Source organism: Nansenia antarctica (genome assembly GCF_963989245.1).
Source record: "Nansenia antarctica genome assembly, chromosome: 4".
In the NCBI taxonomy this organism is placed as follows: domain Eukaryota; kingdom Metazoa; phylum Chordata; class Actinopteri; order Argentiniformes; family Microstomatidae; genus Nansenia; species Nansenia antarctica.
Genome location: NC_137689.1, coordinates 44,401,718 through 44,417,501, shown reverse-complemented (window position 1 = coordinate 44,417,501; position 15,784 = coordinate 44,401,718). Strand labels below are relative to the sequence as shown.

The following is a 15,784-nucleotide window of genomic DNA, read 5'->3' as shown; positions in this document are numbered from 1 at the left end:
TGTGGATCCTTAGACGATGCGAGGGCGTCTGTGTTTACCTGCTTCCTCTAAGCCTAGCTCTGCCTGCAACGAGGCGGCCACATCCTCGGAGGAGGGGAGGCTCCTCCAGCCGACGTTTCCCATCCAGGAGGTCCTGAGTCCTGAAGCTGGTACTGGTACTGTTCCTCGGTCTGAAGCTGGTACTGGTACTGTTCCTGGGTCTGAAGCTGGTACTGGTACTGTTCCTGGGTCTGAAGCTGGTACTGGTACTGTTCCTGGGTCTCCAGCTGGTACTGTTCCTGGTACTGGAACTGTTCCTGGGTCTCCAAGGCTTCTGGTCCCACGTGTGTGGCCCCAACAACTGTTGACAGTGAGCCCACCAAAGTGGGAAGTGGAATTGACGGCTGCGCTTTCAGGCAGACTGGGAGGACAGGTTACCCCACAGCCATCAGGACGCTGCCCGGTGTTAGTCACTCCCAGTCTCCCCCCCCCGTGATGCCGCTTGACTCAGACTCCAAAACATGACAGGAAAACATCCCCAAAATAGCCGCCGAGACAAAAGGACTGGACAAAAGAGTGGGATCACCAGAGGTTTAAGAGTCTACAGCGTTGCAACTGTATGCCACTGTCTGGTAATCCGTTCTCTTGCAGGTTGCGGCACAGTGTTTCAGTAAACATGTTGGGTCATCGGAGGACGGTGAGCGAGTCATACAGCTGTTGAGGGGGATCGATTAGGCCTGAGAGACCTGCTCCAGGGAAACACCACGCTGCGTCCACTGTGACGGTATCAGACACCCAGGATGATACTAGTGGAGCAGGGATGAGAGATGGAGAACACTAACCCTCTATAACAACTCCGGAGACTTGGTTATGTGGCTCTTCGAATGCTGCCAAACAGCCGCCAGTGTTGTCATTAGCTACTGTAAAACCCTCCAGCAATGAAAATCTTCTGTCAGGGAGAGGTTGTCCCCCTCCAATATATTCCTCTCTCCGTTGCTAGCCTCCATCTGTTCAGAATTCATTTATCCAGAGGCCAATCCCTCATTCCCATCCTTCTCCCAGATGGAGATTCTGTGATGGGGAGGCATTCCCACCAAGAAACCAGCCGATTGCCCGTCTCCGCCCTCTCAGTCACAGTTACAAAGTCCCACACACACACACACACACACACACAGTCACACACACAGTTACACACACGCAGTTACACACACAGGCACTCTCTCTCTCTCTCTCTCTCTCTCTCTCTCTCTCTCTCTCTCTCTCTCTCTCTCTCTCTCTCTCTCTCTCACACACAAACCTAATTACAGCTCATCTAGGCCTATACGGTTACTGCAAATCGGTGATTCTAAGGGGAAGAAAACATTGGCGAGGTCCACTTGTTGCCCGAGTCTCAAAATTGCTTCACAAACCAAGACCCATAACCTGATCCTTTATGTTACAAACCCAAACAAGCCCTGCAGTGAGAGAAACCCCAACCAGTCATATAGTGTATTATATTATGCTCACCACTAGCCAAGGAAGAACACTACCCTATTTCAATGTTTCCCATTAATTACCTAAACTACCTAGACTGTGGTGGCCAGCCAGTCTTATATGTGCCGCCATAGTCTCATAACCAACCAAAAATATTGTTTGGATGCGAGTGACGCAATCTTTGGGATTTGACCTGCGTCTACTGTAGGCCCATATGAGCATCATATTTAAGCAATATCACACGAGAGGGAGTGTGTTATACTGAATATCAGCACGGCTGTGATTCGGTCGTAGGTACGAGGCCGCAGGCGATTTATTAGTTAACAGTAATAAGCGACAACAGATTATGATTTGTTTGTTTATTTAATCATAAAAATAAACAAAAAATAGTTCCGCAACTGAACTTCAAATGGACGGTTGCCTAGTAACGTGAACACAAACATGTAGTCTAATTAACGGTCATTTAGTAGAACATCTGTGCGGTGGAGTGATACATATAGTTAAAAGTCCCAGTGCTGTTATACTGTATATCAGCACTCATGGAATGCCTCTCGTCCAATCAAATTACTTGGTCGGAACTAACTGTTGTATAATGAGCTCTAACGACCCCCCCCACACCACCCGTTGACGTCACGTGAGACTTTCCAGGTTCCGAGGTCCACCCACCAGTCTCACAAAGTCCTGTGGGAAACACTGCTACATCTACTTTACTGTGCCTCTACCTGCCCATCCAAACTTTCACAGCACACAAACACATGGAAACTCTTGGCACACAATAGGAGTACACACACACACACACACACACACACACACACACACAGTCACACACAGTCACACACACACACACAGCTGGGGGGCAGAGAGGCTAAAATAAGGAACTGATGGATCAGTTCCGCTGTGGCCGGCTGTTCCATTGACTCTGTCCGGTCAGAGAGAAGTCAGAGGGCTAATTATAAAACCTGGGTTTCATCAGAATCACCATTACTAACACTGACACACCCACACAGATCATGTGTCTCTTTGGGAGACAGGGCATCAATATATATATATATATATATATATATATATATATATATTGTGTTGTATTAGGCTACTTGCACTACTGTTTAAAGGATTTTTACCAATTTTACCACAGGGTAGAAATTGCTGCTTCAAATGAGATATTCACAAAAGTAAAAAATATAGCTGCAAGAACTGTCACAGCAACTTTTACAGAGTAACCGCGGGTTACGGTATCAGGACTATCATTATTATTTTAACACAATGACAAAAATGTGATGTGTTACAGTTGTATTCTCTGAACAACATCAGAAACAGAATAGCAAACGGTAACACCATTAACAACATCTATAGCTAAACTACAAATATAAAGTGTGAGTGCAGCGGGTAGCCTATGAAAAAATAGTGCAAGGACATGACATTAATTCTCCGGCGTCAACAAATCTATGGGCTACAATCCAGTACAAATAAATTAAATTAAAAACACAGCCTATAGCATCCAGTAGGCTTATCAGATAAGAACAAAACAAGAATAAATAACAAAAACAAAACGGGCACAAGATATCTTCAGATCTTTTTCCTAATTCTCCACTCTGAGGAGAAGCTGTCAAGTGACGTCTTTTTTGACAGGTTATTTATTTGACAAATTACATTAAAAAGAACGAAGTTCTGTCAACACTTTCATAGCATCTGGACAAACACTCTTAAGGCGTTTATTATATTTAGCAATTCATGAGAATGTATTTCAAAAACCGTGGTTTACGGTATGACCGCCCAACCCTAAACACACACACACACACACACACACACACACACAGTATGGAAGTTCCTCTGTCTGGAGCGTACAGATCCCCATTACACTTATGTCAACTCAAACACTCAGAGCCCCGTCAGACTTATGCAAGATACTCACTCACACACACACACACACACACACACACACACACACACACACTTCCTCATTCTTCCTCATAGTTCATTTTCTCACTGTGGAAGGAAAACGTTAGGATGTGAGATTGGCTTCCTGCTGTTGTTAGCTTTTGGGCGACACCAGAGGCAAAGCATTTGTTACTGTTGGATCCCTCCCAGTGACTGACGGTGTGTGTGTGTGTGTGTGTGTGTGTGTGTGTGTGTGTGTGTGTGTGTGTGTGTGTGTGTGTGTGTGTGTGTGTGTGCGGGGGTTGCGGTCTGGTCAGCCGCCCCCTGGATGCCCTCTGAGGTGACATCCTTGTGCCTTAGACGGACAAGGGCAGGGGCAACTTTTAAAACAGGTGACCACGTTCCTCCCCTGAGCCAGAGGAGCCGGCGACAGCAGGACACCGTGTCCATGGTGACGAGGAAGCGTGTTAACGCGGCCCAGTGACGTCAGGGCAAACACCAGTGATGAGTCTATCGGACACTCACCGACGGACAGACAGCCGCGCATACGCATACGCACTCACCGGTTCCGCACACGTAGGCTTCACTTAAGTCTCTCACAGTCTACGTTTCACAAAGTATTGTTCTTTGCGTGTCAAATACTTTGGACAACTAATCTCCCTTTGTCCAGCTAATAGAAATACAATAGAAAGTCCCTCCTTTAAAAAATAGTCTCTTTCCTTTTGCCACCCACCCACCCCTCTGTCTGTCTGTCTGTCTGTCTGTCTGTCTGTGGAAGGGAAGAAAACAAAGTCAACTTTTCTCCAGCTCCGGACATTTATAAATCCAGTTATTCTGTTATCTGTGTGCCTCGTTACCATGGAGCCCAGGCTTTAGACTTTACTTCCAGCTGACTGCCGTCCAGCCGAATGTGTCTGCCCCGGGGGGACATATCTGGGATCGATGGGCCCGGGGGGACCAGGCCAGAGACAGGCTAACAGGTGACCCAGTAAACACAGCAAGATTTATATAAAAAATAAATTTAAAAAGCCCCAAGAGAGGGAGGCAGCATCCAGCATTCACACCAAAAAGGAGAGATTGAAAATAGTTGCTATTTCCTAGTACCTGCAGTGAGTGCACTATTTTGGGAATTTGTATTTCTCAACAAACACTCTCTCACTCACACACCATCAGAACATGTGACGTTTGTTTAGAATACTGCCTCAACAGACAACACACAGAGACCTGCAGGCATCACCGCCCAGGGTGGAGAGGCGAAGCTAGAAGACAGCTGGCTGGGTGGGATACTTGATAGAGTTTCCTTCCCAAAGTGGTGTCAGACCACCCCCTGTTTCCTTCCCATTTGATTGCAATAGGCGCTGTCTGCATAAGTTCACGGCAATATTGCACATATTCTGAATGACTAGTGGTCCTAGTGCCCAAAAAGAAAAAAAAGCTGCAACAAATATCATCAGCAAACCAGAGATGCCACGTGTCGTGCACAACAGAAAACATCAGTCCAGAATGGGAGGGAGACAGCAGGCCGTCCTTCTGTCTGTAGTAGTACCTTGAAGTAGAATTCAACAAATGAGATGGTTAGCAATGAACACCTTCAATAGCTTAAACCGTTCAGCTTTGACAGTAGTTGCCTTCGGTTCAGATAGCTCTGGGTCATCCAGACACAGAGCTGGTCAGCTGGGATAATCCCACACGCCTACGAATTGTATTCTGGTTGAAAACCTCTGCTAGACAGTCCAGCAGTCATAGCCGACAACAAGTCTGTGTGCCAGCCGTAACAGCGAGCTGGGGGGCTGGGGGTGGGGGGCTAGGCTAGGCTGGGGCTGGGGCTGGGGGGGGACAACGTTACCAACATAGCAAGCTGATTGAGCGACCTCGACATAGTGCAAGCTAGCTACAAACAAAAAACAAGAAGAAACTAAACCAATTGAACGGAGCTAGTGTGGCTGACGATCAGATTCAGAGATAGCTGATGTCGGCCCAGCAGAATAACACATTGAAGCATAGGGTGCTATTAGACACAAGTCAAGCACGAATGGCTAGCCTGCCCCGTTCCGTTAGCTAGCTATCATCTCCTTAAAACACAACAGCGACGTGTGGAAACCTTAGCTAGCTAGCTGGAGAAGACAGCAAACAAACCCTGGTTTAGACCCCCAGACCAGGCCTACCCATCCCCGAGGTGGGGGAGACCCCTGTACCCGGGGTGGAGCAGCGGTATGAGGCCGGGCTAGCCTTACCTTGCTTGCTTTCTATTTTGCCCGACATGTCGTAGCCCAGCAGCGGTGATTCACCCTCAGTTCAGACAGTCAAACGCGTCTCCGTGTGTCTCCCTCGCCTCGGTTATTCCAACATCCCCGCTGTGCCCATGTGTCCGTGGGATGATTTCGCTGTGGTCACGGCACAATAGGTACGTGCCGCACACATGAACTGCCTGATACGACGTGTGACTGTACTCTATACGGGTTTCACAGCCTCAATCTCCGAGCAATTTTCAAAGCTACCAAAAACACGGTCTCTCCCCTCGGTTCCTCCTCGTCTACAACAGCGCCCCCTGGCGCCTGGAATTAGCTATGTCAGTCTGTGTCACCCAGAGGGTGGGGGCGGCTGCGTTTAAATGTTGAGGGGATAAAACAAGCGACGCGACGAAACAAAAGAATACTCTATCCTCTGTATACATTTGTATGTTGTTTTCTCTAGACAGTATTATCAACTTCTTGGTTGTAATATTGGCTGTTGATCTATTGAACTTTAATGAGTTGGTGACATAGTGCCTCCTGGTGGTTATTATTGGAAGTCTTACCTCTAGTCAAAGGGACTCCTGACTGGTTTGGAAGTCATGCAGTTATAAAGCATGCCTCTGGCATATCAAAGAAGTGAGAATGCGCGGTCTCCTTGTAATGAATAATTCATAGATTTAATTTATATAGACTATAAACTACCAGAGTCTATCTGTATTTCCTTCTTGTATGAGTGATCTGGCCTGGGTCATCTTTACCCATGTGCTTCAAATGGACCTTGTGCTTTCTCTCAAATACTACACAAGTTACTGTGAACCTAATGTCAATAAGTATCTTCTTCATGTCATCATTGCAGCACAAATATGCTTGATCCACTTTTGTGTGTGTGACATGCATGCATGTACATGCCTGTTATACATTATTATGTCACAGGCCTTCTAACTGCAGAGAATGCATGTCTTAGGGCTATAGTCTGTGTGTGTGTGTGTGTGTGTGTGTGTGTGTGTGTGTGTGTGTGTGTGTGTGTGTGTGTGTGTGTGTGTGCGTGCGTGCGTGCGTGCGTGTGTGTGTGTGCGCGCGTGCCTGCGTGCGTGCGTGCGTGTGTGTGCGCGCGCGCGTGTGCGTGTGTGTGTGTGTGTGTGTGTGTGTGTGTGTGTGTGTGTGTGTGTGTGCGTGCGTGGGTGTGGGTGCGATGCAGGAGTTTCTGTGTATGAGTGCGCATGTGTATATGGAATGCACTGCCCGGGGCTATGGTGAAATCACAGAGGAAAAACACACTACTAGGAACAATGAGTGTCTCAGCATAACAGACCTGTCAGGGCAGGAGAGGAGAGGATGACAGTCTTTAAAGTGCCTTGGTGTTCTCAAAATACAACATACCTTTGTCAGTTACTCACTATGAAGTAGCTGCCAAGCCCTCATGCATCATTCAGTCACTGATTAGGTAACATCATCTAACACAGAATTGTTCACTAATTGCACAAAAATGAACACTCTGTTTGATATTTCAATCTATTATAGAGAAATGTGAGTACATCATACCATGAAGTGTGTAGTAGAAGTGTTTTATGGGTGCAGGTATTTCTGGAAGAGAGAAAAAATGGGGGTATTAGTAACAATTCAAGTTTCAAATTTCAAGTTTTATTGTTACGTCACATTACACAAGTAAGAGAGTAAAATGCTTAGGCTTCGATTCCTGACATTGCAGCAGACAATAAGGCAAAAGGCAAGATTTTAAAAAAAAAGAAAGTGAAAATAGTACAAGACATAAGTGACAAATAAGACAGGATACAATTAGCAGTACAAATAGTAAAATAAATAAAATAGTACTGTAGGATGTCATAGAGGTAGTATTGAGTAAAGTGACTGTGAGCTTAAAGTTAGGTAGTCCGTATACAGTGGATGTGCTTGGGGATAATAATTATTACATTTCTCTTCAGTGGGCTTGTTTATGAGCCTGATCGCCTGGGGGAAGTAGCTGTTGGTTAGCCTCTGAGTTTTGGCCCTGAGGCTCCAGAAGAGGCTTCGTCTTTTGGACGGCATCGGTTCAAACAGGCTGTGGTTTGGGTGGCTGGGATCTTTGATGATCCTCTGGGCTTTGCTGACACACCGTCTGTTGAGACATTTCTAAGAGGGTTAATTTCTACAATCTAGGCTGTGTTGTACAAGTATACTGTATCTTATGTTTTAACCAACGTTGGCCTTTCTAGCATGGCCGTGTAGTGATAGCCTGTGTGTTGCTTAGTCACTAATGGTAGCATAACTCCTTGCTGACATCTAGTGGTTATACTTTGACACCATCACCTTTGTTGAAATAAATAAATAAATAAATAAATAAAGGACAGCAAAAATGTAACTGTCGTTTAGCTATTTACCACAGAGCGGCGCTCACGAGCTGTTGAAGATGTGTTTGGCGTGTGAGGGAGCCTCCGCTAGGCAAAATATCACACTAGAATAAGTATTTGCTGTTCCATCAAAGCAATAATATTATAGTATAATTTGATTAAACTATAACACCAAAGAAAATCAATGTAATGTAATCAAATGTAATTTTGTAAGAATGTACTGAATGTGACTTTTTTAGCAGCATTTGGAATAATTCATATAGTCTAACAGATCACACTCATACAAATCCTAGTAAGAGACATAGGATATAATGCTTTGCATGTGTTCGTTTTGGAATCAGAGACATGGGCCAAACCATCAAATGTGGCTGAATTAGGACCAGTGGAGCTGGACTATTTTTGACCGCTGGACTCTGATCTGGGCTGGTTTGGCCTGTAGGAGGTTTATACAGGACCAGAGAAGATGTGGTGTCTTATTAGTCTGTTTCAGAGCAAAGGGATGTCAAAGTCAACCAGAGAGAGAGAGAGAGAGAGAGAGAGAGAGAGAGAGGGGGGGTGTTTGATCTCTGTGGTGGTGGTGGTGGGCATCTGCTGGAGAGCTCAAACACAGTTTAGGGTTCCGTTAACCTTGGTCAACATCTGAGAGAACAGGGGATCAGAAAGGCTTAGACGACTGAATTCATTTGAAGGGGAAAAAAATTCCTCAACAACAAATGGAGTCCTCAGTCTTTATACCTTCTGCGAGGACATGCCACCCACTGCATTTTTCAAAAGCTTTTTTTCAGAGAGGAATTAAGATGGACGGCCTCCGATACCGCCGGGGGTGACGACCCCCCAGCCAGTGGAGTCAGGAGATTGGAGGGAGAGCAAAGAGGGCAAAGAGGACGAGATGTCTAGGTCATCACCTATTCAATACTGCATGAGAATAGAGCACTCTGTCACTGACACAAACATACACAGATACACATAGACAAGGTCAGGAGACACATGCCCCCCCCCCCCACACACACACACACACACACACACACACTTTATAGTGCCTAGAAAGTCATCATATCTGTTCACTTTTTCCACATTTTGTATAGACTCAATTTAAAATTGTTTAAAAATACAAAGAAAATGGTCACAATTCACAATACCCCATAATGACAAAGTGAAAACAAGTTTTTAAAAAACAAGCAAAATTATTCAAATTGAAACACAGAAATACCTCATGTGCATAAGTTGCCATCATAAAATATCATCAACAAATCAGTCAATAAGTTGAATTTAGTCCATCTTAATGCAAGGATAATAGATGATGTCATTTTGCAATTAATATCTTTGTTTTTATAGGGTCTCTGATTTGCATAGGAATCAACTACACACTATGTAGATTAGGATGTCACTACCAACTCTTCACACGAGAGATGGTGCAGAAACAGCACTGCATGTGCTGGATTTGTAGTAAAACCAAATAAGCACATTTCCAGCCACTTTCTTTGCTTTATCACTTGAATTAATTGTTGCAAACACAATTATGGATATAAGATAGATCATTTTTCCATTAAGGGATTCTTTTTGGCCACTTGGTTATAGACCAATTTGGTTGAGTGACTGAGATGATGTTGTCCCATCGACTGTGCTTTTCCCTCTCCACCATACATTTTTGTGAGTCTCCCCAGGCCTCAGGGTCGCATTCCTGAGCAGTTTTGTTCCTCTCCATTTTTTGTAATTTGTAATGACAACCTGATCCACACATTGTGTAATTGATTCCTATGCTATCAGAGACCCTATATAAAAATAATAATAACAATAATAATATATATATATATTGATTCCAAAATTATTATCCTTGCATTAAGATGGACTCAATTCAACGTATTGAGTGATTTGTTGATGACATTTTAGCATTTTAGCTCATTTTAAGAGTGTCATTGCAAAGGGTATGGATACTTATGCACATGAGGTATTTCGGTGTTTCAATTTGAATACATTTGCAGACATTTCTAAAAACTTGTTTTAATTTTGTCATTATGGGGTATTGTATGTGGATTGATGACAATCTTTTATTTATTTCATCCATTTTAAATTGAGTCTATAACACAACACAACGTGGAAAAAGCGAAGGGGTGTGATTACTTTCTATAGCCACGGTAGGAACACACATGTACAGAGTACACACATGTACAGAGTACTCCCACAGTACTTAAGACACATATAGGACAGGACACACACATTAGTGTCCACACACATTAACAGCCTCAGAAACACTCCCTCTAACACATAGGAATTATTTATGTGCTGAAGCCAGCATTGTTGTGCTGCTCTTTGGAGCTCGGCGGGGCGGTGGCCCTGGCTTTTGGAGAGCAGAGCTGCCTTTTTTAGGATCTCACTGTCCCATCGCCATGGCAGCGGGAGCCCCCCCCCCCCTCTCCCTTGCCCCCCGCCCCCCCATTGAGCGTTCAAACGGTGGGGTCAACTCCTCGGCACGGGAGGGACCCACCGCTATTCCCAGAACCCCCCCCCCCCGACAGACATTTAGTCAGACAGCAGAGCGAAGAGGGCTCTGATCGTGAAAGGACCCGTTACTGCAGGAGAGTGGGGTCAGGACCCCCCCCCCCCCACCCCACTGACTGCCTCACACATCCTTCTGGCCCGGCCAAACCCCAGGGTCCACAGGGTCCACAGGGTCCACCTTCTCCATCGCCACGGTGAATAGAAGCTCCCAGGTGTAGGGACAAAGAGCCTTGGGTGAATAGGCTGTCCCAGTGGTGGAGGGACATTGAGGAGAATAGCACTGTGTTACTGTCTTACTGTCTTACCGACACACACGTCATCACCAGCAGCACCTCCGCTTCCTCTCTCCTCTTTCGGAGGAGTAAATGTCATTCATTCATCCTGTGATTCACCCTGTGAACGGGTGACATTTAGTCCTCCAAACAAATGGCGAGGAAGCGGAGGTCTGCTGCTGGGATGGTGCGTGGCGCGTCCTAGCTCAGCAGGCCGGAAGCATTTAATGCAGCGTTTGAGGACCGACCTACCCCAGGTGACCGCTGCTGTATTATACTGTACTGTACTGTACAGCCGGGGAGGCTGTTGGAGGCAGAAATAATCGGAGGACAGGCTTATTGCACTGCAAAAAGACAGCTCTCAAAAACAAGAAATAAAAGCAATAAAATGGGGGAAATATGACTTAACAGACTTAACTGGCAACAGAACAGAACATTTTCACTTCCCAAGATATTCATGAAACAAATCAAAGATATCTTAAAACTTATTGCAGTCAGACAAAAACAAGCATACATTGCCTTTAAAATATGTGACCCGTTCTAGTCAAGTCAAGTCAAGTCAAGTTTATTTGTATAGCACATTTCATACAACAGGGGCAATTCAAAGTGCTTTACATACATTATTTAAAAATACAGCAAGAGCAGCATAGTAAGAAGAAAAAAAATGCCCTTCTAATGCTTTGGTCCTCATATGTCACATGTTCTAATGCTTTGGTCCTCATATGTCACACGTTCTAATGCTTTGGTCCTCATATGTGACACGTTCTAATGCTTTGGTCCTCATATCGGCAACCAAACAAAATGTTCAGGCTTTTCTTTTGAAACACGGAACTACACAAACTCACTAGTCAAGCCAAAATACTGCAACGCAATGGATCCCCCCACTGCTACCTAGTTAACTAGAATACTATTTTACATTGTTAGCAGGCTCACAAAATAAGCTGTGTTAGTTGACTAGTGGTATATTATTGATTTTCGACAATGTGGAAATGTGTTCCCATTTTTCGAAAGAAAAGTCGGATCATTGCATCGGATCCCGATAGGAGGACCCAAGCATTGGAACGTGTCACATATTTCAACTTACTTAGATTGACTTTCTGCACTGATATGCAATGATACCATTCCTCATTCCATTCCATGCATTTCAATGAGCCTGTCCTCTGATTTCTACCTCCGCCAGCCTCCCCTGAGTGTGGTTTTCACAGGAGCAGGTGGTACACAGTCCTAGGGCAGGGGGGCTGTGGGTTGTAGTAGAAGTGGTGGTGGTACAGTTGCTGCCAGCTTCTGGGCATGGGGTGCTACTGCCTGGCAAGTGTGCCAGCTCCCTGACTATAAATCTCACAATACATACACAGGCAGTTTAATAGACCCAGTCATGTAATTAATTGAATTAGGTGGTTAAATACCTAGCCTCTAAATGGAAGCTATTCATCCTGGCTGTCGAAAAGCCTTAGATTTAGTAAGACTGGAGCTTTTTGCAGGAACCTTGGGTGAACCAGTGAAGTCTGTGTAGCAACCACACCTCTACAAATGCTGTCATTTGAATTATTGATTAGGTAAATTGTCGGTCATAAAACAACTGCACACATTAATGTGTCATCTAAACAGAATGTGCTATTCACCGGTGTGAGAATGGGAAGTCAAATTAAACTGTATGTGTTAGGGGGGGGGGGGTGCAGGGTGAGGGCGTTTAGGAATTCATGAAGTGTTACAGTAGAAAAATGAAAGCTGTGCTTTTTCTTTGACGTATTTCATGTGTGGCTCAGACTGTCACATGCAGAGCAAGTCAGGCCTAATCGCTCCCACTACCACGAGAAAACACTCTCAGACAGGCCATTATTAATGTAGAGCTGCCCTACCTGCACACACACACACACACACACACACACACACACACACACACACACACGCAAACACATACTGTATCAGAGTACAGAGAGACACACACACAGAGGAAAGTGAACAGACCGAGAGACAAACATCCCTCTCATTATCTGTCCCACAGTCACGTCGCAAAAGAAACACAAACATGAAACTATAACAACCAAGAAGGCAGGCAGTTAGTCTGCCTCCGCTGTGCTGACAACTTTTCAGGAGCTGATTTTGCGATAGAAGCTCCATCTGATTAGCACTGACATGCTGTGACAGCCACTGGGTCATTCAGGCTTCTTCTCTTCTTGCTTTTACTGTGATGTACTGTACAGAACCCTATGTTTTTATGCAGCCTAAGTAACCTAGTTTACACTCTACACCGCATAGGAACAGAGGGCCCAGAAGCCTCTGAGCTGATGCATTGTACAGGGTATTATGGTCTGTTGTCTGTTTACTTGGTAAAAAATAACAAATCCTGCTAAGAAATTCTTCCAATGCTGTACACACACACACACACACACACACACACACACACACACACACACACACACACACACACACACACACTCACACTCACACTCACACTCACACATACTCAGTCACTCTCTCTCTCTCTCTCTGGCTCTCTTTTTCATTCTCTCTCAAGTATGCTTCAGAATGTAGACAAAAAAAACAGAAGTTATAAAAACATCTTCTTTCATACAACCTGAAGAAAATGGCTGCTAGATGACGGAGGGACAGCTAGACAGACAGATAATAATAATAATAATAATAACTTTTATTTGTATAGCACTTTTCCTGTAAAAGTTGCAGCTCAAAGTGCTCCAATCATTATATAATCAGAATGTAATCATTTAGTCATTTAAGGGCAATATTAAAAAGATGGGTTTTTAGTCTTGACTTGAACGTATTTGCATTCCACAATTTGGGTGCATAAAATGAGAATGCAGCCTCACCAAATCTCTTCTTTTGTACATGTGGTACACAGAGAAAACCAGCGTCAGAAGACCTGAGAGCTCTATTGGGCTGATATGCTAGCAAAATATTTAAAATATTTATTGTGAATCTACAGTACAAGTACATGGCCTAAAGCGTACCATAATGACATTTTATTTGAGAGTTAATACGAATAAATAGATGGAGGATATTCGGTGAGAAGGTATGACTTGTCAAAGGCCACAAAACAATAGGAAATTCCAAATGAGCACCACCACCCATAACCTATAAATAGTGCTGTATGTTGGTCTACTGGAATTTAAACAACATGTACTCACCTCTAAACATGTTGCTTAGGATTCAAAGCCTCTCTCAAACAGAAAAAACTCCTGGGTATTGACCCCCTCATGTACGTTCTACAGTATATGGCAGGGAATTACATTATTATTGTTTTATATTCTGTGTTTTGTGATTTCTCTTTTACTAAAGTGTTTGGGTCAGATAATAATCCCATAAGGTTTCTAAAAACGTGTTTCTCTCAAATGAGTATACATATATTACTGCTCAGTCTGGGATTAGTCATGTTAACATTTTCACATTATAACTTATTTTTACATAAATCTACAGTAAGTGGCCTTCTATAAAAAAACAAAAACGATTAGGTTATCTTTCAATGTTATATGAATCAATATATTGAAACCCTGAAACATACATAAATGATCATATTTTGTAGATGTCTTTCCTCTCTATACAGTATACAGGCCCGGATTAACCCCCCCCCCCCCCCCCAACACACACACCCTCCTACTTTGCAAGTGAAAGTGTGATATTTACTATGGTTACAAAACCCATAGATTTACAAGAGCATATAACTACAGTACAGGCTCATCACAGTTGGGCCTAATGCCGTAGTATAGCCTTTACACTGATGCTCAAATCTGAATGCAACTCACATCACAATGCAACACGACTTTCTAAATATAGGCTAATTATTTCCATCATAAATGGCCTGAGACTACATGCTAAACCATAACAAAGGGGGGAAATGCACATACTGTATACTACAATAAAACAAGCTCAATACCAACCAAGTCCAATAACGACTGTTGCAGGCATATAAGAATAAGAACATATTTTCTGTCAGCATTAATGAAGCGTACTACAGGTATTATGGAAATAAACAGCGCCTCTCTCTTTGGAATGGAATGGAATGGAATGGAATGGACTTTATTTGTCATTGCTACAGTACAGGTACCAAACAACGAAATTTAGGAGGGGTGGCTCCCCTGGTGTTAGGAAAGGAAAAAAAAAAAAAGGCATAAAAGCATAAAATCACAAGAAGGTAAGGAGCTGGTTTACATCAATAAAGGCTATGTACACAATCCACTGTACTATACTGCACAGATAGTCAACTAGGGTTGTCATATTGCACAAAAGTATTTTTTCACATTATTTTAAAGTGTCACAGTTTGCAGGCTTGAAAATGTACATGTTTGTGCCTCAGCACTAGCTGCCATACAATCCGTCCGGACTGTCCTGGGCCCAGAACTTAGGCCTTTTCTGTGTTCAGGGCCTTGACGGCCCTGTGGTAGAAGCAGTCCTTCAGTCTGTTTGTCTTAGCGGCCGGGGTCCTGTACCTCCTGTTCGAGGGCAGCTTGACAAAGTGTACGTGCCCAGGGTGGGTCGGGTCCCTGGAGATCTTGGAGGCCCTCCTGAGACAGCGTGTGTTGTACAGCTCCTCCAGAGAGGGGAGGGGGGCGCCGGTGATCTTCTGTGCTGTTCTCACGACTCTCTGTAGCGCGTATCTTTGCCGCTCTGCTCACCTTCGTGATGCTGTATCAGACGTAGGCTATAGCCCTGTGCATCACACAGGCCCAAATCAGCCACAGCGTCATATTAGCCCGAAATAATCATAAGTAAGCCTTACCTTTAGCAGAACTTATTTTTTCTTGATTTTACGCAGGCAAAGTCGTTTACTAAATCCTCAAAGTCCATCTCTTTGACCAACTCGGATTCAATTGCCAGCAGGGAATCTTATTATTATCAGGCCACAACTCCATCTAGTACTGGACAGTGGTTTTAGAGTCCTGCTGATGTTCACATCCTTATTTTTAAATATCCGGCTCCATCGGTGAGGGGATGCTGCACAAAACGCATACAATGACTGAAGTAGGTCAAAGAAATCACTCGCATCCTTACAGCTATTAATGCTGTTTACACCGACAACATTAAGTGTTCTGTCTACTAACGCCGACAGAAAGGCTGGACTGAGGGACACGGATACCATTCAACTCGT

The 15,784-nt window shown here is 44.2% G+C and overlaps 1 protein-coding gene across 1 annotated transcript in view; it reads right to left on the bottom strand.

The window, feature by feature from the left end:
• rapgef1b (Rap guanine nucleotide exchange factor (GEF) 1b) overlaps positions 1–5,657 on the bottom strand; it is a gene marked incomplete at its 3' end in the record, with an annotated part of 74,925 nt that extends 69,268 nt beyond the window's left edge. The window contains exon 1 of the mRNA XM_080528762.1: positions 5,565–5,657. Within this exon, the coding sequence (XP_080384888.1) occupies positions 5,565–5,592 (28 nt within the window). The 5' untranslated portion in view covers positions 5,593–5,657. The remainder of the gene's footprint in view (positions 1–5,564) is intronic.
• Between the last annotated feature and the right edge of the window lie 10,127 nt (positions 5,658–15,784).